Consider the following 17,108-nt stretch of genomic DNA (forward strand, 5'->3'; position numbering starts at 1 on the left):
GACAGAAGGCTATAGCGTCTATCAGCTTTAGATGACATGTTTTGATAGGAGACTGATTTAGGCCCGAGCTGCGACAAGATGACTCGGGTCGCCATCTAATCAAGGCGGGAGGAGGAACACCTGTGGACAGCGAAATAAAGTCTACATGGGGGTGATGACCAGTTCCCCGCCACAGAAACCAGCATTGCATTAGCTTTTGAACCTCGATACAATTTGCACCGTGGAACATAAAACCATCTGGATGTCTCCATGAAGTGATTTAGGCAATAAAGTGGAGATTCCCTCCGCCAAATGTCGACAGCGTCTGCGACATAACCCTGTTGGTTTAGCTTATTCTATGGTTCTGTCCTCTCCAGGTGATGGAAAGTGAAGAGACAAAACCAATTGATTCATGAAAAAGAATGTAAAAAATGAGTTAGTGTCTGTGGAGAGTCCCACACATGGTCTTCTATAGGAACACTTATTTTATTTTATTTATAAACTGAAATACATACTCTTTAGAAGACCTCGTAGATGAAGCCTGCAGGAGCAAACATCTGATTTGGTTCTGAAGAAACATGTAATGATCGCAAAGAAAGAAAAGTTGGAGGTTTTTGAGCGAACGGCATGCTGGGTATTTCTAAATGCTCCATAAAGTGTCATAGAAATACAGCTGAAGTAGTAACTGTTCTGCATTGTTAGCATTAGAGTTGATACCACATAAAATTGCTTAAAAAAATAAGTGATTTCCACAGTATTTATCTAGCAGCATGCTGTTTCGGTAGTGCCGTTGACACCCAACTCACGTTTCTGTAGGACTAGTAACTCTGGAACATGCAGATCATCTTGTGAGCATTCAGAATTAAATGTTTAAAGCTAATTTGACAGCTGCTTTCATTTCATGGAAGTTATATAAAATTAACATTTCAATTTAAAACTTCTGTTATTTAAAATGTAACCATCTTAAACCAATCTTCTTGTAATTCTGCAAAAAATACACACAAAGGAATGTACTCCATCAAATTCTTTATTATTCACCAGAAATATTTATGTATAAATAAACATTTCCACAAAAAAAGAACCCAAATGCTGTTTAAACAAGGTTCCCCCTGAATTTGTGAAACATAACTTAAATCTTTAACAAAAACATTATATACATGAACATATTACTCCTGTGGCTTTCTCTTCTTGGCCCTGCAGACCTTCACTTCAGACAGTCTGGCTGCTTAAGTCGTGCCAGTATGAAGGGACTTAAGAGTGAGGGGCCTTATTGATCGTCCTCCAAGAGTGAAGTCCGGGCATTAGTTCCAGCAGGGTGAGTAGACAGCTGTCCATGAGCCACTCTACTGGGCCAACATCGCAGGGCTGAGTGGAACTGGGATGTGCACTTTTGATTTTGATCTCTCCAACATCACTTCTATTGACCGGCGCGCCGTCCTGTGCTCCACTTGCTGAGAGAAGTACTTGCTGAGGCCTAGTTGGAATCCCAGACACATGCCGCCATCGCATTGTCTGCGCTGCCCTTGTCAGACTTTGTGATGATGAATCTTCCATGGTCTGCTGGGACTTATTCCTAATCACTGCTGTCATCAACGGGCGACCGCCGATCCACCGACCGCGGCAATCACAAGTCGGGTTATGGTGCTGCACAGAGCCGTTAAGTTATCAAGGCGTGTGAACTAAGCTCTACAAAAGTTGTGCTCAGAAGTGCAATGAACGCGGCACACTTACGGGCTTACATTTATCCTTCTTTAATCAATCACTAACTTTACTTTCTTATAGTTCCTCTTAAAATAATATTTTCATTTTAAGATTAAATCCTTCTCAAAAATGATCAGACATCAAACTCCATGTCTGAAATGAGGAGAAATTATAGCTCCAGTCTTTAGCCAAACCTGCTGCTATTTTCATTTTCTCAAAGAAAAGATTGTTCCTTTACATTTTGTGTCGCACAAAGTAGCACCTGGGTATAAATCTGAATGGAAAACACAGCGACTTTCATTTATAAACAATGTTCCAGGCTGGACCAGCTATTAAACATGAGCTTCCATGAACACAAACAACCAATGATAAATTCTGCCACCTAGTGGTTATTACATAGACTGCAACAACACAAAAAGGCCTTAAAACTTTTTTCCAGTCCGTCAGCCCATGCAGGTCTTCCCTTCAGAGTCAATATATTACAACATAAGGAGTCTTTGTGTGTAAAGTCTACTGAGTTTCAGTGCGCCCACCGTTTCTAAACGACATCATTTTCTTGGCCCTCAGCAGCCGTCGACCCTCCTCATAGTCATCCTGGTCGACGCTAATCAAAAGACGGACACCTTCGGAACCTGCCGCCATCCTCAGGGAGTCTGTGATGAAAACGCCCTTCAGGGCCTCCAGCAGCGCCCCACTCAGGTAGTCTGCCCAGAAAGCCTCCAGGTTGTCCAGCTCTGTGAACTTGATGTCGCAGACGATGGAGCCCAGGTCTCTGGCCCGCAGCAGCGAGTTGGCCCGACTGAACAAGTCAAACTGCCGCTCCAGCGGCTGGCGCTTGTTGGAGGAGACTCCGTCCCGCAGCGCCGACTCGTGCTCCAGGTACTCTGCCCGGACACGCAGGCGGATATCTGATAATGGAAGGTGGAGAGAACAGCAGTGGCCAACAGGGATGAGGTGGTGGGAGAATGAGGACGGGGGTGAATATTAAGGGTAGGGTAGAGATTGAGAGGTAGGGAAAGAGAGAAAAAAGTAGAGAAGAATAGAAAGAACAGTTAAAACATGCCCCTAAAAACACTGAAAATAGTTTTTTCTTGTTAAATAAGGAACCAAAGAGAGGCTGTGACTTGTGACTGGACTAAAATATTCTCTGGTCCTTTCATCAGGCTCTGACGAAACAAAGGACGGAGCGGCAGGGCAGAGCGCCGAGTTACGAAGGGCGTTGGAACTAGAGCGACCCATCTGTGTGCTCTCTGATGCACACGTCCAGTCTGTTCGTTTGGCTGACAATCAATTTGCCGGATAATGAAAAGAAATACTCATCTGATCCGGAAGTGTGGTTCCGTTTTCTTGGGAGGGGAATGCTATCATTATGAGTATCACAGCCAGCCGTTGACGAAATGACTGAATCAAAAGAATCTGGTGCATGAGAAGTTTCAGGATGAAAGCTCGAGAGGTTCATGATAGTGACAGCTAGTGGTCTCTCATATCCTAAATTCTGATTAGCTTTAGACCCTGAGCCAGTGAGGTAATGGGAACAACAGGGCCCAGCCAGATATAAAGGTTGGTACTGATAGCTCAAGTTCTGCAGAAAACAGGACTGGTGGTCATGCAACAGCACAGCGAGAAAGATTAGAGGATACATACTGTACTGAGCAAGAGCAACGCTGAGATCATCTCCAATGTCATTTTTCCAGAGCTCCATTTGGAAACCAGCTGCTGATGACTTTTGCTGCAACAAAAACCCATTTCTCCCAATGAAACCTTTCAGTAGATTCAAATAGCATTTGCCACCAGAGACAAGACCATTTATTTTGAAATACTCTATTGTGTAGGAATACTTTTTTCTCATTTAAATTAGAAACTTATAAAAAGTATTTTACACAAACCTAAAGAAATATTTCACATCTTCAATAAAAGATTTGTTAACAGTTTCATGTCTTTTTTAAAATTTTATTTAACATTACATGGACCAAAAGGGTCATTTATGCTACTCATTTTCCACTGAAGTTCAGATAAAGAGACTTCAATGTACAAAAGAACCAAATTACAGGACAAAAAAGATGAGTCGGGGAATATTTTAAGGACGTTTCTCCCAATATGGTAGTTAAACTTCCCATCGATCTCTGATGCATTTCAGCTCCAGGCTAACATCAACGCTCTTAGCAGCATTTTGTCTGAGGCACAAAAACTCCAGAGGGATTAAATTTGGTAAATGCCAACATTAGAAATGCAAATGTTGAATTAAGGAATTGATTTTGAATCTGTTAACATTTGTAAAAGAGCAATAACCAAACCCTAACTTTGCCAAACTTCACACGTATGAACCAAGACTCATTTAAAACTCAGAAAAAAAGTTGCTCAACTTAATCCTATAAACTATTGACTCATGAACTCTTACAGATTTTTTTTATTTCTGCTTTAAAAGAAATTGCAACCAAATATAAGGCATCATTATTTTGTTACTTTAACATTTTCTTTAATAACTCAAAACAAATGTTTATTTTCAGTTAATTTAAGATTACTACTATTCTTCAGTTGTAGTTTTTTCATCACCATTGTAGAGTTTTCCTTCTAAAACTGAGACAATAATTTTATGCTTCCAAAAATTCATAAATAATTATAGTTTCCCATGTAAAAGGATGTTTTAGGTCGTTTTTGTGAGGAATTTGGGCAAAAAAAGGAGAAGAAACACTGATGACTCACAGGAGGACACTTGTCCAAACAAAAATACTGCTCTTCAGATTGATGTGCAAATACAACATTTAGACTTCCAGTAACAAAATCCATTTTAATGAGATCACAGAAGACAAGTGTCATTATTTTGTACCAGAAGAATCACAAATAGCTGATAATTGTGGTAAATAATACCAAGAATCATGATAAACAAATGTGTAAATACTGAAATAGTTAAAAAGACTTAAATATTTTAACTAATCTATAAGAAATGGCTTCATCTTGGATCTTTTAAATTTAATTCCTTATAAAAAGGTATAAATACTCAAAGTAAACAATCTGCAGTTTCAATTTTAGCAGAATACAAAAATGAGCACAAGTAAAAAACTTGGTTAAAAAAATGTCCTGATAAACATGAATGTGTAAAAGTTAATGTTCAGGATGTTAGGGATTTAAGTTTCTGCTCTTTTTCCATAACATTTGTGGAGGAGCATTAATAAAGTTTGCTGGCATGAATACATTTGGTCACAAGATTCTATCATTTGATCTGAGAAGATCCATGGAGCCAATAAGAATGAATGTTTTTGTTCAATACTTGATAAGGTCTTTCATGCAATCCAAGCATTGATAGGACGGTTGACTTTCACATTCGTGGTCAGGTGGAGGCAAAAATAGTGACATTTTGAAACCAGAGGAACTCAGTTATGGATGATTTTTTTTTTTTTTTGAGGGGGTTACAGAGCATTTCACGCTTCATCAGAAACAGACGTCCACTTAGACAAGGGGGCACAGCTTTCCCAAGCCCAACAGGCTTCCACTTCCCACCCCGCTGAGGGAAAAAGTTTAAGTATCCCTTTTGGAGGAGTCACTTGGCATGGACAGCTTCAACTCTTTATCGATCCGTTTTTTCTGCTGAATGACAGACAGACCAAGAGAGTCTACAGGAGCATTGAGAAACAGGCACACAGATATTATCTCTTAACCCCATTGACAGATCACTCGTTACCGTTTGAACATTTAGTGCTCGCGCTCTCTCATTGTGTGTAAGGACAGCATTTTCCTCAGTTTACAACTGCGAAATCAGAGAAAAGAGAGACAGAAAAAGAGAGACAAGCACAGGTGGGTTGGTTTTTCCTCTTTTTAACATCAAGCAGGCACTTCTCATTCATAATGATTTGTCTTTGGACAGTTTCCTCTCGTAACATGACCAGCTCAGCATGGATTTGACTGTAGCTCTTGCAAAAATAATGGGATGCTTGGGATTATTCTTACTATAGTCCACTGTGAGCTTTAGTCTTTGAAAACCAAACATTTAAAGGCCCAAATAAAAATAATAAAAAAACTATTCAATTTAGTAAGGGCCTCCACAAGCATCCCAGCTAAGAGGAATGACAGTTCTACAGAGCTGATGGCAGTTCGTAATGTCAGGATTTAGTTCAAATACGCTGAAAATGATCTTCAGGGTGAATGAATCAAGTTAAGAAAGGCTACTATGAGGACTGTTGAAATGCTAGGGGCCAGTGTTGGACTGACCCGCCCTATCTATCTCTGCTCCTTCTGGACAAACGCACACCGGGTGGCACACGGAGCACAGAGATAAGATACAGCGTGAGCTTCCCTCAGCAGAGCACTCTTTCCTTTTTTTATTTTGTTTGGCCTTCTTTGCAACATTTTCAGCTGGTTTGTTGGCAGCCATTTTTAAGATTTCATCGATGGATGGACGAACCAGAATCACGTTTCTTTACTAGAAGCATCAGAGTGATCTCGTTTACATCAATTGCTCATCGAAATTTGGGTCCAAAAGATTTAAAATAACAAGGATTGAAAGGGTTTTCACAAAACATGTCCAACATAGTTTATCTTTTTACAGTAAGAGATTTTATTAATATATTTCTTTGGGATGTCACAAGTCTCAGTTTAACTGAACTGTATGTTACTCCACTGAACTAAATCAAGGGGAAAGTGAATCGTTGTATCCCTGCTGAATACGTTTAAGCTGAAAATGTCACACGTGTAGTGCTAACTTTAATATGTCAAATATTGTTATTCATTTACTGTTATTTCCTAATTAGCAAATGTTTAAAAAATGATTTTCCTGAATTTTTAATTATATATTGATCCTAAACAAATAGGGGTTTTACCCAAATCATAGGGAATATGAATCCCTACACATCTATATATAGTGTATAAAAACCAAGAATACAAAAATGTTAGAAAAAATAAATACTTGATCCATCAAATTAATCATATATTAATTAAAGACCCACTCTGATCATCCTTTTTTTAAATCTATTTTAAAGCATTTCCAACAGTCTTTTAATTATGATTTTGCTTTTTAAAAGCCTAAAATCTGTATCGTTTTCCAGGAAATTGTTTCTACAGAGCAGAAACACTTCATTAGATGTTCACGTCTGAGTCGTGGGTGTGACTCTTGCCATCTTAAAGTCCCTCGTACACCCAACCAAACATAACCAATGCAACAAAAATGCTGAGAAATATTAGACCTCCAGGCGAAAAGTCCGGTGCCAGCTCGGATGAAGAAAACGAAGACGTACATGGATCTATTGGTCTGCAAGTGAATGAGCTTGTTGCTTGCTGTTGTCAATACAATTGTTCTTCCTCTGCTTCTGATTCACAACGATTTGAATAAATAAATGCTCAGAAATACAATTTTGAGCTTAATATTCTTTATATACGTCTTCCATCACGAGAAAAAGGCCACAAGAACATGTTAAAATCATGATTTTCCTTGGAGTGGGTCTTTAAACTGATAGAAAGTATTACATTTTAAATCAATAAAAATACCTTTTTACTTCAGCTTAGTTCAGTTGATAGTAGCTTTTTTTTCGTTTTTAGATGATGGGAGGAAAAAAGTTATACCTCCAACCATTTTCAATGGTAAATGTGACAAAGAGGGAAAACTATGTTGGTCATTTTTGTAAAAATCCATCAAAATCCCTAAATGATCCAGATCAACTGAATTTCAGTTTGCTCATTTTAGCATGGGTATCATTTAGATGAGATCCCTTAGAGCAGCTGTTCTTGCAGACGGGTACGTTTGTCTTGACCGTGGCCGCAGACTTCTATGGCTTTCTGCTGAGGACTCAGTCAGTTCAATGAAACACTGACCTACTCGACTCTCGTCAGAAAAGGCAGGAGTCCAGATCTATTTTCTCCTCCACAGTCCACAACACTATAGAACATTACAGGATGGTTTTCCAGAGCAAATTACATTTGATGAGGGAGGGGGGACCAGGTACTACGATATGGTACACAAGCATCGTATACAGAACAAAGCAGCAGCCCCGACCCTCGTGGTAACGAGGGGGAGAGCCTCTTTTTACCTTAGGCATCGGCCCAGACTCGTGAGAGCACATGACTGAGTCGATCACGCACACTGTAGTATGTACGGACAGAGTGGAGTGACTTTTTTGTTTTGTTCCTCAGTCTCCAGCTCTGTCTTCATGATCCATTGTGTCTTAGGTTACTCGGATCTAGGTCTCAATCGGAGTCAACCTGGTGGAATCAAATGTGGAGTCAAGACAGCAACAAGGAGACATCAAAAGCACATCAGTAATCCTGACTAGCTGGAAGTTTGGGCTTTTTTTTCCTGAAATCGATGAGAATCCTCAGTTTTGAAGTGTTTTAGGCAAAGACTGCGGTTTACAGGGAACATTTGGGTTTGCATGATTGAATACATTGTATTAAAACACTCTAATCCTGGTCTTTCTATGTGTGAAAGCATCCAGCACTAAAGGATTAAAAGTAGGGATGGGTATCTTTGGCGTTTAGTTATCCTGATTTTGTTGGTTATTGGTTGCAGAATTTAGAACAGATCACAACTCCATCAATTTATAGCTCATTTTCTACAAGGTTGAACAGGCTGTTTTATCAGAAAACGAGCAAGCCTTTTTATTTTGTCCTGATCCTTTTCTTGTTTTTTTAATTCACATGGATCAGTGAGACAAATGCTGGAGCACCGCTGTGCACCTACAGTGAGTCAGCATTGTGAAATTAGCTGAGTCACAGTCCTACTGGGATCGGGGCCATTTTGCCTCCGTCATTCACGCAGCTCTCATTTTCTCTATTACTGCGAACAGCAGCATTGAAGTGCTTAAATGTTGTTTTTACCCAGAAGTGCGAGGCACAGAGCCACAAGAAAAACTAAACGGATTCAGATTTACATGTTGGTTTTGCAATTTACTAAAGAAAAAAAGTCATGTTTAGAAACTACTTTAGATTTTTAACTGTTAAAAATCAGCTTCCTTAAATAACTCTTAGCAAATATTTAATAAATCATTTTCTATTAAATGTTATTATAATGAGTTTGTATATCAAAATAAATTATTGTGGATGAAAACCAATGAACTTTTATCCGTTTATGTTCCCTTTAGTTTATTGATTGGGATCATTTCTCCTCTGAGATGAATTATGGTCAACTGAATAATTATTAGGGGTGTAACAGATCACAAAACTCATGGTTCAGATCGTGCTTTAGAGTCACGGTTTGGATCATTTTAAAAGATCAGTGAAAAAAAACTAAAATAAGAAAAAAATAAAAACGTTCAATAACATTTTTTGAAAAGCTTCAATACATATATTTAATAAACCGTATAAACAGTACTTAAAAATATGTATATCACATCAAAATTTGAGATTATTGAGGTCCATTTATAAAAACAAAACATTAAAGACATCTTTAAACTCAAGATATTCCTATTTAAAAACAAATACTCATGATGTCCATTTAAACGAGAGTGCACTATGAAAAACAAAAATGAAAAAAGAAAACATGCAAAGCAGGAGATGTCAGAATTGACTACTTCAAATTCTTCACCTGTATGTCCTCCTGGAAGAACCTCTGGATGATTTCATGGAGACGTGCACCAATGCTTTTGAACAGCTCTTTAAAATAAATAAACGGGATTCGTCATCATCTCATCTCTCTGTGACCTCTATGATGAGGTCGAGAAAAAGTTGACGGAAGCTCCGTCCACAAGCGGAATGGTGGGAGCTTCAGGTTAGCCAAACGTCAAGCAGGAACATTGCTGCATGCTAAAACAAGGATGGTGCACACGAATTTGATGCGCAAATTGGATCGAACGCTTGAGGGGGGTTCCGCGGTTACTGATCCATATGGATTATCCATGATCCGTTACACCCTCTAATAATCATTGATAAGCATTGCCGATGATGTGACACACTGATACCCATCCCTATTCAATTTTAAACTATTGTACTTGACTTACAAGTGTGTCTAAAATAATGGACAAAATCAAACATTTTTAAGGACGACGTAAAAGGACAGTTGTTAGAGCCAACCAAACAGCACAAAGTTTGACAACATAGCAGAACGAAGGTCATGTGGAAGTGGAGACTTTGACTAAAATGTTGAATCCAAAGTTCAGATAAAGAACAGGGAAGAACCATATGCATTCCTTAAGGGTAGCAGCAGGAAATAGTTCAACATGTTAGACAAACGTTAAAAAAGGAGACAAAAGCGAACAGTGGCAGATAGACGTGTCTCTGATCTTGTAGATTTAAGTAAAAAAAAAAAAAAACACAACGAATCAAGACAGTTTTAGCAAAGAATTGGGTTACATTTAACCCCAAAAGAACAGCTGTAATATTATGGGGAGGGGTCAGCCCATAAATAGAAAGAGCACAAAACTGAAATGAGAGAATGACGGTTATTGTGCTATTTAATGCAAAAAATATTTTTTTCTAAAATCATCTGAACATAAACTTCAATAATTTCCTTCCATTAAAACTCAAGGTGCTCTTTCTGAATGTGTTTGGATGGTTTTCCTGCTTTTTGCCATTATCGACCTCATGTTTTCTTTATCCTTATGATGATTTTGTAGAATGTGTATTCATTTTCCTCACAGGAAAATGTAAATGAATCCTGCTCTCTAACAGTGTTTGAAATAACTGTATAGACTGACACACACAAAGGCTCCACATAGACAGACAAAGGTTTGTATTATAAAACAAAATCTAGAGAGAACTGGTGAGAATATTATAGAGGATGTGTTTGTAGCGGATGGAGTAATCAGTTGATAGGAGGAAAAACAACAAGAAGACGCTAAAACGGTGAAAACTGGAATAGAAACTACTCTAAAGTGTGCGGGTTGCACTTACCACATGACACTTTGTGTGGAGCTGGTGGTGGAGGCAGAGGCGGGACCTGTCGGCTTGTTTTCTTGGACTTACGGCTCCAGCCATACCCCCTCTTCCTCCTTCGCCTCCTGGTAGACAACTCTGCCACAGGAGAGTGAATATCTAAAAAGAACATTAAAAGGAGTAAGCAAATGTTTCCTTTTGGCCCTTTTTGTCTTTACTTGTAGCTCCATATTTAATCAATTCTGTTAAGTGCACTAAAGAGACAACAAAACACATTTGAAAACTGTTTGTTTTCATTCGGTGGAGGAAAAAAAATGTGCAACAAATTGTTTTCTATTTATAGAAGTGTACACTCACCTGTACTCAACTGTTGTGTGAACGATGGGAGTGGCATCTCCGTCTGTTGGCAGGTATGATGTAAACCAGAGATCAACTTTGCACTGTCTATTTCATATCTGTTTCCAATTCTTTCTGGAGAAGCTACAAAAACAAAACAAAACACAGAGTTATACATGATTTTATAACAAACGCCATTCTGGCGACCACCAAAGGACAGATGGTAAAAGTGAAATCAACACCTGTTCGCCTCCTCTTGTGAGACACAAAAGGCAGCAGGTCATGGCGGGTGAGGACTCTCAGCAGCTGCAGCAGCGGTTCCAGGTTCCCATCACTGAGGTATCCCTTCTTCTCCAGCTCCAGCAGCAGCTCAAGGCCGTTCCTAGGTTTAGAGTCCACTAAAGGCTGCTGAGAGTCTTTCGGCTTTAATCGCCTCCAAGCTTTTAACAGCTGTGGACTTGGGGTGACCCCCGGGTCCTCTGGACTGTCCTCTGCAGGTTTGACTGTCCAGCCCTCCGGGTCAAGGGGGTGTGTTGCCGAGTAGGTTCCATTCAACAGAAAGTAGAGCACTTCAACGTCGGTCTCTGTTAGCTGAGCTCCGACTATTTCAAACATCTCATGAAGGGACATCATCCCGTAGTAGTTAAGGCACTCCGCCTCATCCCAGTAAAAGGAATTATTAAGTGTGCATCCTGGATAATTCACTGAAGCCATGATTTGCTCTTTTCCAAGATTCCCACTCAAATGAAACTGGAGTTTAGGGGAGAAAAGAAAACATACACAAAAATTTTACTTTAACCTGAAGAAATAATATATTTTTTTTAAATAAATCATATGGAATGTAACACTTTAAAGTCCCACTCTGATCAAATTTTGAGCGATTATAAGAGTTCCTAGTGGCCTTGCTTACTATACCATTTTAGCCAAAATAAAAAAAATAAATAAAACTTGTCGTTTTCTAGGACATAGTTTCTATAGAGCGGCAGAAGTTCATTAGAAATTCACTCAAGTTGTGGGCTGGACTGTTGGCACAGAGTAAGCCTGCTCCCCTTCCCATCATCCATCTGTTTACAAACTATATTTATATATAGTTATTATATACAGTCAATGGTTAGCTTACAACTTCAAATTGACGGTGCAACAAAAACGGCGATCAACATTGGAGCTATCCAACTACAGTTTTGAGCCAGATGTCAGCTCGGACGAGGAAAACTAAGATGTGCACGGATCTAGATGTCAGCAGGCAGATGAATCAGAATGGAGTGGAGCTAGTGGCTTGCCGTAGTAGCTTATCTTTTCCCAAATGCATTCTTTTTGTCTGCTCCTCATTAACAAATATTTGAATAAAGAAAAATCTCAGAAAAGCGATTAAAGTTTTTTTTTTTTTCAGACAAGTCCAAAAATGCCAAAAGAACAAGCTAAAAACACAAAAAAACACGATTTATATCGGAGTGTGTCTTTAAATCTTTGCTAGCTGTCATGTTGAGGCCGTCTAAGTACATTATGCCGCAAATGAACGCAACATTTCAGATTGTTTTTCTTCTTCATTTATTTAGAAGCACATACCATATTTTTAAAAAAGCATCTAAGCTATGTTAATTTACCGAAATACACGACTAGGTACAATTTCTAGCAATAGCTAACGTAACGTTAGCATTTACAGGATTCCGTCAAAGACATGGGGGGAAAGTGGTGGAAAACAAACCTTTTCACGTCCTTATTTTGACGCCGTCGTGACACATTCAATGTCCCCCTTTTTCGAGCTGCTTTGTCGGTTATCATGTACCGAGTGTGTACCGCTCCTCTGAACAGCGTTACGTAATCAGTCTGAGGGTGGAGAACAACAGACAAAACAAACACAGCTGTGAATGGTTCCATTTTAAACACACGCACGAGCAATGTTAGCAGCAACACTTCGTGAAATACAATACATGTTGTTTAGCAGAAAAAAATGTACATGGACAACTAGTCTATTGTTAAAGCGACCATCATAAATTCCGCTGTGGATTTGTACTGACTAAAGCTAAACTAGCGTCTATGCTAACACGCGCCTTTTGAAACGCGACTTGTTTAAAAATGTTTACTTAGCACAAAAAAACTAATTGGGTTTTCGAGCTCACCTTTCAGATGTGATAGCGTTCCTGTCGCTGGATGATCTAGCAACTTCCACGATGCAACGTGCGACGTGACAGGAGCAATACGTGAGTCGTAAATTGACCAATCGCAGCTCTCGGGCTGGCTTCATGACGTAAGGTCACGTTTTTTTTGCCAAACTTAACACAGAGATTTTTCCCATATTGTTCCTAAACGACTCAAGGAAATATTGTGAAACAATTTGGAAATGACTTTTATTTTACTAGTATTACCATTTCTAGCCAATTTAAAAGTGAAATAAATAAATATGATATATTTGACATGGTTTTGAGTGGAAGAATCTCATTGATTGAGGAGGTTTTTGGTGAAACCAGCAGGGGGCAGTGTTCGGCATCAGAGTAGGAGGAAGTTCCTTCATCTTTTTCTTCTTTACAGCCACATCACATCCGCGAGGACCAACAGCAACAAAACAACTTGGCTTTTCCATAAAAACTCGATCTGTAAGTATCTAGATCTACTCTGGCTTCGTAATTTAACAGGTCCCGAAGGTTAATTATATTTATTTTATTTAGAGGTTTATAAATAATCACTCATATCTTCGTACGATCTGTTTGCATAATCAAGAGACACGAAGAAGACAGTATTTGCCTTGTAAAGTTATTTAACCCATAAATTGACACATTAATCCGATTTGATGGTTTAAAACACATTCATTTGGTCAAAAATGTTGCTTTCTGGATTTTTAAGGTAGATTTGGGCTTTTTCCTGTCATGTGGCAGTAACCAAGCCCTTTGATGACAACATTTTTCCACTTAGGAGATCTGCTCCCTTTCGGGACGAATCAGGGACGAATTCAAAATAAAAGCGAATCTCAGAGGAATCATTTTAGAGTTCAAGTAGTTTTGCTGTTTTTCATTATGAACCTTTTTTACTTAAAAAAGTTATTTGTCTTTAATTAAAAAGAATGTATCAGCTTAAGCTTTACTGTTTTCTTTTTTTCTTTTTCAATCATGCTAGGCTTATTTATATGCATCTTTAGGAATATCATAAAGTTCATAAAGATTTTTATTTTTGTGTCACAAATATATTATTTGCTATATCTGGTATTCTTCAATTTAACAGAATATATATATATATATATATTAGAAAAAAATCTGACATTTTAATAACGTATATTAAATGTTCATTGAAAATATGAGAAAACAATAATAAACTTCCAATAAGACAATCTTGTATTTTTTTTAGCTTAAACTGTTGAAGCAATCTATAATCTAAAACAAGACAAAACCTATAAATATACATTATACACTGTTACCAAACCTATACATGCATTACATATAAATAATATTTAACAATAAATGATTGATAAAGACAGAAGGTATAAATAAAAACACAAAATAATTAATTAATTAAATATATTTGCTGAGCTTCCAGCTTCTGTTAATTTGTTTACTCATTTACCTATTGTAATGTTTGGGTTATTAATTTGGTTTTCACTTAACAACCTCAAACTTAAAATGTTTTATATTCAGTAACTCCATCTCTTGTTAAAAACATTTATGTCCATATGAGGGGGGTGCTCTTTTGCATATTCAAAGAAGTATAAAGTACCTAGAGGGAGCATCTTAAGACTTTTTTTTTATTTACAGGTAATCTTTGCAGATGCCATCCGGAGTACCAAAAGGAGAGAACTGTGAAGTAGACATGGACAGCAAGGCTGGAGATCTGTTTGCAGCTGAAGATGCCCATCCCACTGGTACAGGTGGAGCTGGAGTCCTTTCAAAGTACGAGTCACAAGGTTTTTATTTTTTCAAAGTGTTAAAAGACCAACACTAGTTTAGCAAAAATGTGCCCCTTTTGAAACAACTTTCTTAGGTGATGGACATTACGCAGGCTTTTGTAGGAAAACCACAGCAGCTTAAAGCTTTGAGTGTACCTGTATTTATACATCTGCAGCATCCACTTTTAAATTGAGTTAGTCACACCTTCTCACATTCCTGCTCTGGACTGTGGCTCTTTTAAAATAGAATTTTTAGTTCTCTTTTGAGGTTGAAATGCAGCAGGACACATATTTAAAAAAAAAAAAAAACTGTAGAAAATCAAACGGACAAAATGACTTCTAAAGCTTTCTGTTCTCTCGAAGTTACTAAGAAGTTACCCAAATCAGATTAAAAGATGTGTTTTGTTTTTTCCAATTTATTCATTTTAACTTTTTTTGCAGGCTCTGGCTCCCTAAAGGCTTCTCAGCCAGCATGGCTAAGGAGTGGATTGACAAGCGCAGACTTTCCATTCGACCGTGGGCCAGTTTTGTGGACCAACGCAAGTTTTCAAAACCTCGAAACTTTGGAGACGCATGCCAAAGGGTGGTGAAAAATGTGGAAATTTACAACAGCAACTACACTTTCATCTTCTTGGGTCTCATCCTGTACTGCATGTAGGTTTAAAACTGAGTTTGCTTTGGCCTTTTACCTGATAGCTTGTGAAACTGTGTGCAGGTTACTATGATTGTATCAATAACATCCAACCTTTTTTATTTATTTCTTCTGTACAGTATAAGCTCCCCCATGCTGCTGATTGCCTTGGCTGTGTTTGTTGGTGCCTTCTACATAATCCACCTCAAGTCTCAAGAGTCCAGACTGGTTGTTCTTGGTGAGTAAAACAAACAGAAAACTCCTGTTGTTAACTTCCCTGAGAGTAAAAAAATCCTGATTTTTCTGATATTATCAGCCATTGGGGAAGTCTGTTATAGAAAATCACAGATAATTATGTTCTCAGATGTTTGCCATTTTTGTTCTTCTCCAGGCAAACAGCTTAACGTCCCTCATCAGATGGGTCTCGCCGGAGCCCTGTCCCTGCCCGTGTTCTGGCTGGCTGGAGCTGGAGCTGCTGTGTTTTGGGTTCTTGGTAAGAAAAACAGCTTTTTTTTTTGGTCATACTCTATGTTTAACTGGACATGCATCTCTTTAACCATGCAGTTACAAAATTAGAGCAACGTCTGTGGTTGTAAACCAAAGGAATGGAACAGTGGTAACAGCAAACTGACGGAAACTTCCATAAAAATAGAGAGCTGCTCTTCAGCAACAGAAAAACCAAAATAAAGTGGTTTGGGTGCTTGCTCAGGTTTTCTTTTAAAGTTCTCCTGGGAAGTTTTAATTTGTCTTTATGGAGGGAATTCTTCTGGTGGAAACAGGACTTGTTGGAGAGATTGTGTTTCCAGGCTGGCTTAAGAAAGAGGTAGAAGTGGAGAAGCAGAAACTGGGATTTTTTCTTTGCTCGGTTACTTGATCCTATATAAGCAGCAGCAAATGGATGGATGCTTTCAAGAGAATTTCAGAACTACCCATTAGACCTCTTCATCATAATCAGCTGAACAGGCAATAATTGAATTCATTTATTTGAGATTTCTAGTTTTCCTGACTTTTCTTCTTTCCTTTTAGGAGCAACACTGTTTGTGATCGGCACACATGCGATTTTCCGTGAGCTGGAGGGATCAGACATGGAGGAGCTGCTCATGGAGTCTGTGTAAACTAAGAAACCCTTTCCCAGGTGCTACTCAATGATTGGAGGTCTATTTGACCCTACAATTGCATCAGCCCTCGAGAGTTTTGAGGAAAGGATCTGCAATGAAATCGATTCTCTTTGTTCTATCTTTTATTTCTCGTGTTTTACCTCTGGTTTGGAAACAAGAATGCACCTTGTCCATCAATTACTGTTCTTAACGCCAAACTCTTCAGCGCACACGACTTTTACGCACAAATGGTGCCTCAAAGCACATCATTTGACAGATTCCATGCCTTGTGTGCACGTTTGCTTCTACTTTGTGCGGTTACTCTGGCTCTTTGCATGGTCTTTTCTAAAACTGACATGTTACTCATGAATAGTGTCTGTGCTGCACTATAGTGCTGATTTACTTGGAAATGGAATCTGCTTGACAACAATACATAGATCACAATGCTTTTTTTCTAAGATGAAGTGCCATTTAAACATAATAGTGGATCTTAAACATGTATTTAGAAAATGTAAAAAAGGGCTTTTTAAGTTGGTATAAACTCATCAGAGAAGGTCAGTACTTACCTTTTGTATTTGGTACATATTATTTGGGTTTGAGTCTGATGGCGTCCAAATCATGAAGCGTGTTTCTGAAATTGTATATTTTGATGTAACCTTTGCAAGTGCAATAAAATATATTGAAAAAACTCCTA

General features: G+C 38.4%; 2 protein-coding genes across 2 annotated transcripts; one reads left to right on the forward strand and one right to left on the reverse strand.

The window, feature by feature from the left end:
• Positions 1-988: 988 nt before the first annotated feature.
• Positions 989-13,047, reverse strand: dedd1 (death effector domain-containing 1). Its single transcript, XM_024267849.1, has 6 exons — positions 12,933-13,047; positions 12,518-12,639; positions 11,055-11,562; positions 10,834-10,956; positions 10,495-10,635; positions 989-2,588 (listed from the first exon to the last, which is right to left on the reverse strand). Exons 3-6 carry the CDS (start codon positions 11,524-11,526, stop codon positions 2,191-2,193), a joined length of 1,134 nt encoding a protein of 377 aa, XP_024123617.1. The 5' UTR covers positions 11,527-11,562; positions 12,518-12,639; positions 12,933-13,047; the 3' UTR covers positions 989-2,190.
• rabac1 (Rab acceptor 1 (prenylated)) lies at positions 12,880-17,108 on the forward strand. The gene is made up of 7 exons (XM_024267900.2): positions 12,880-13,013; positions 13,342-13,406; positions 14,556-14,690; positions 15,128-15,340; positions 15,458-15,555; positions 15,709-15,810; positions 16,344-17,108. The coding sequence occupies exons 3-7, from the start codon at positions 14,569-14,571 to the stop codon at positions 16,430-16,432; spliced, it is 624 nt and encodes a 207-aa protein (XP_024123668.1). The 5' UTR covers positions 12,880-13,013; positions 13,342-13,406; positions 14,556-14,568; the 3' UTR covers positions 16,433-17,108.

This window comes from Oryzias melastigma, linkage group LG16, assembly GCF_002922805.2.
Source record: "Oryzias melastigma strain HK-1 linkage group LG16, ASM292280v2, whole genome shotgun sequence".
In the NCBI taxonomy this organism is placed as follows: domain Eukaryota; kingdom Metazoa; phylum Chordata; class Actinopteri; order Beloniformes; family Adrianichthyidae; genus Oryzias; species Oryzias melastigma.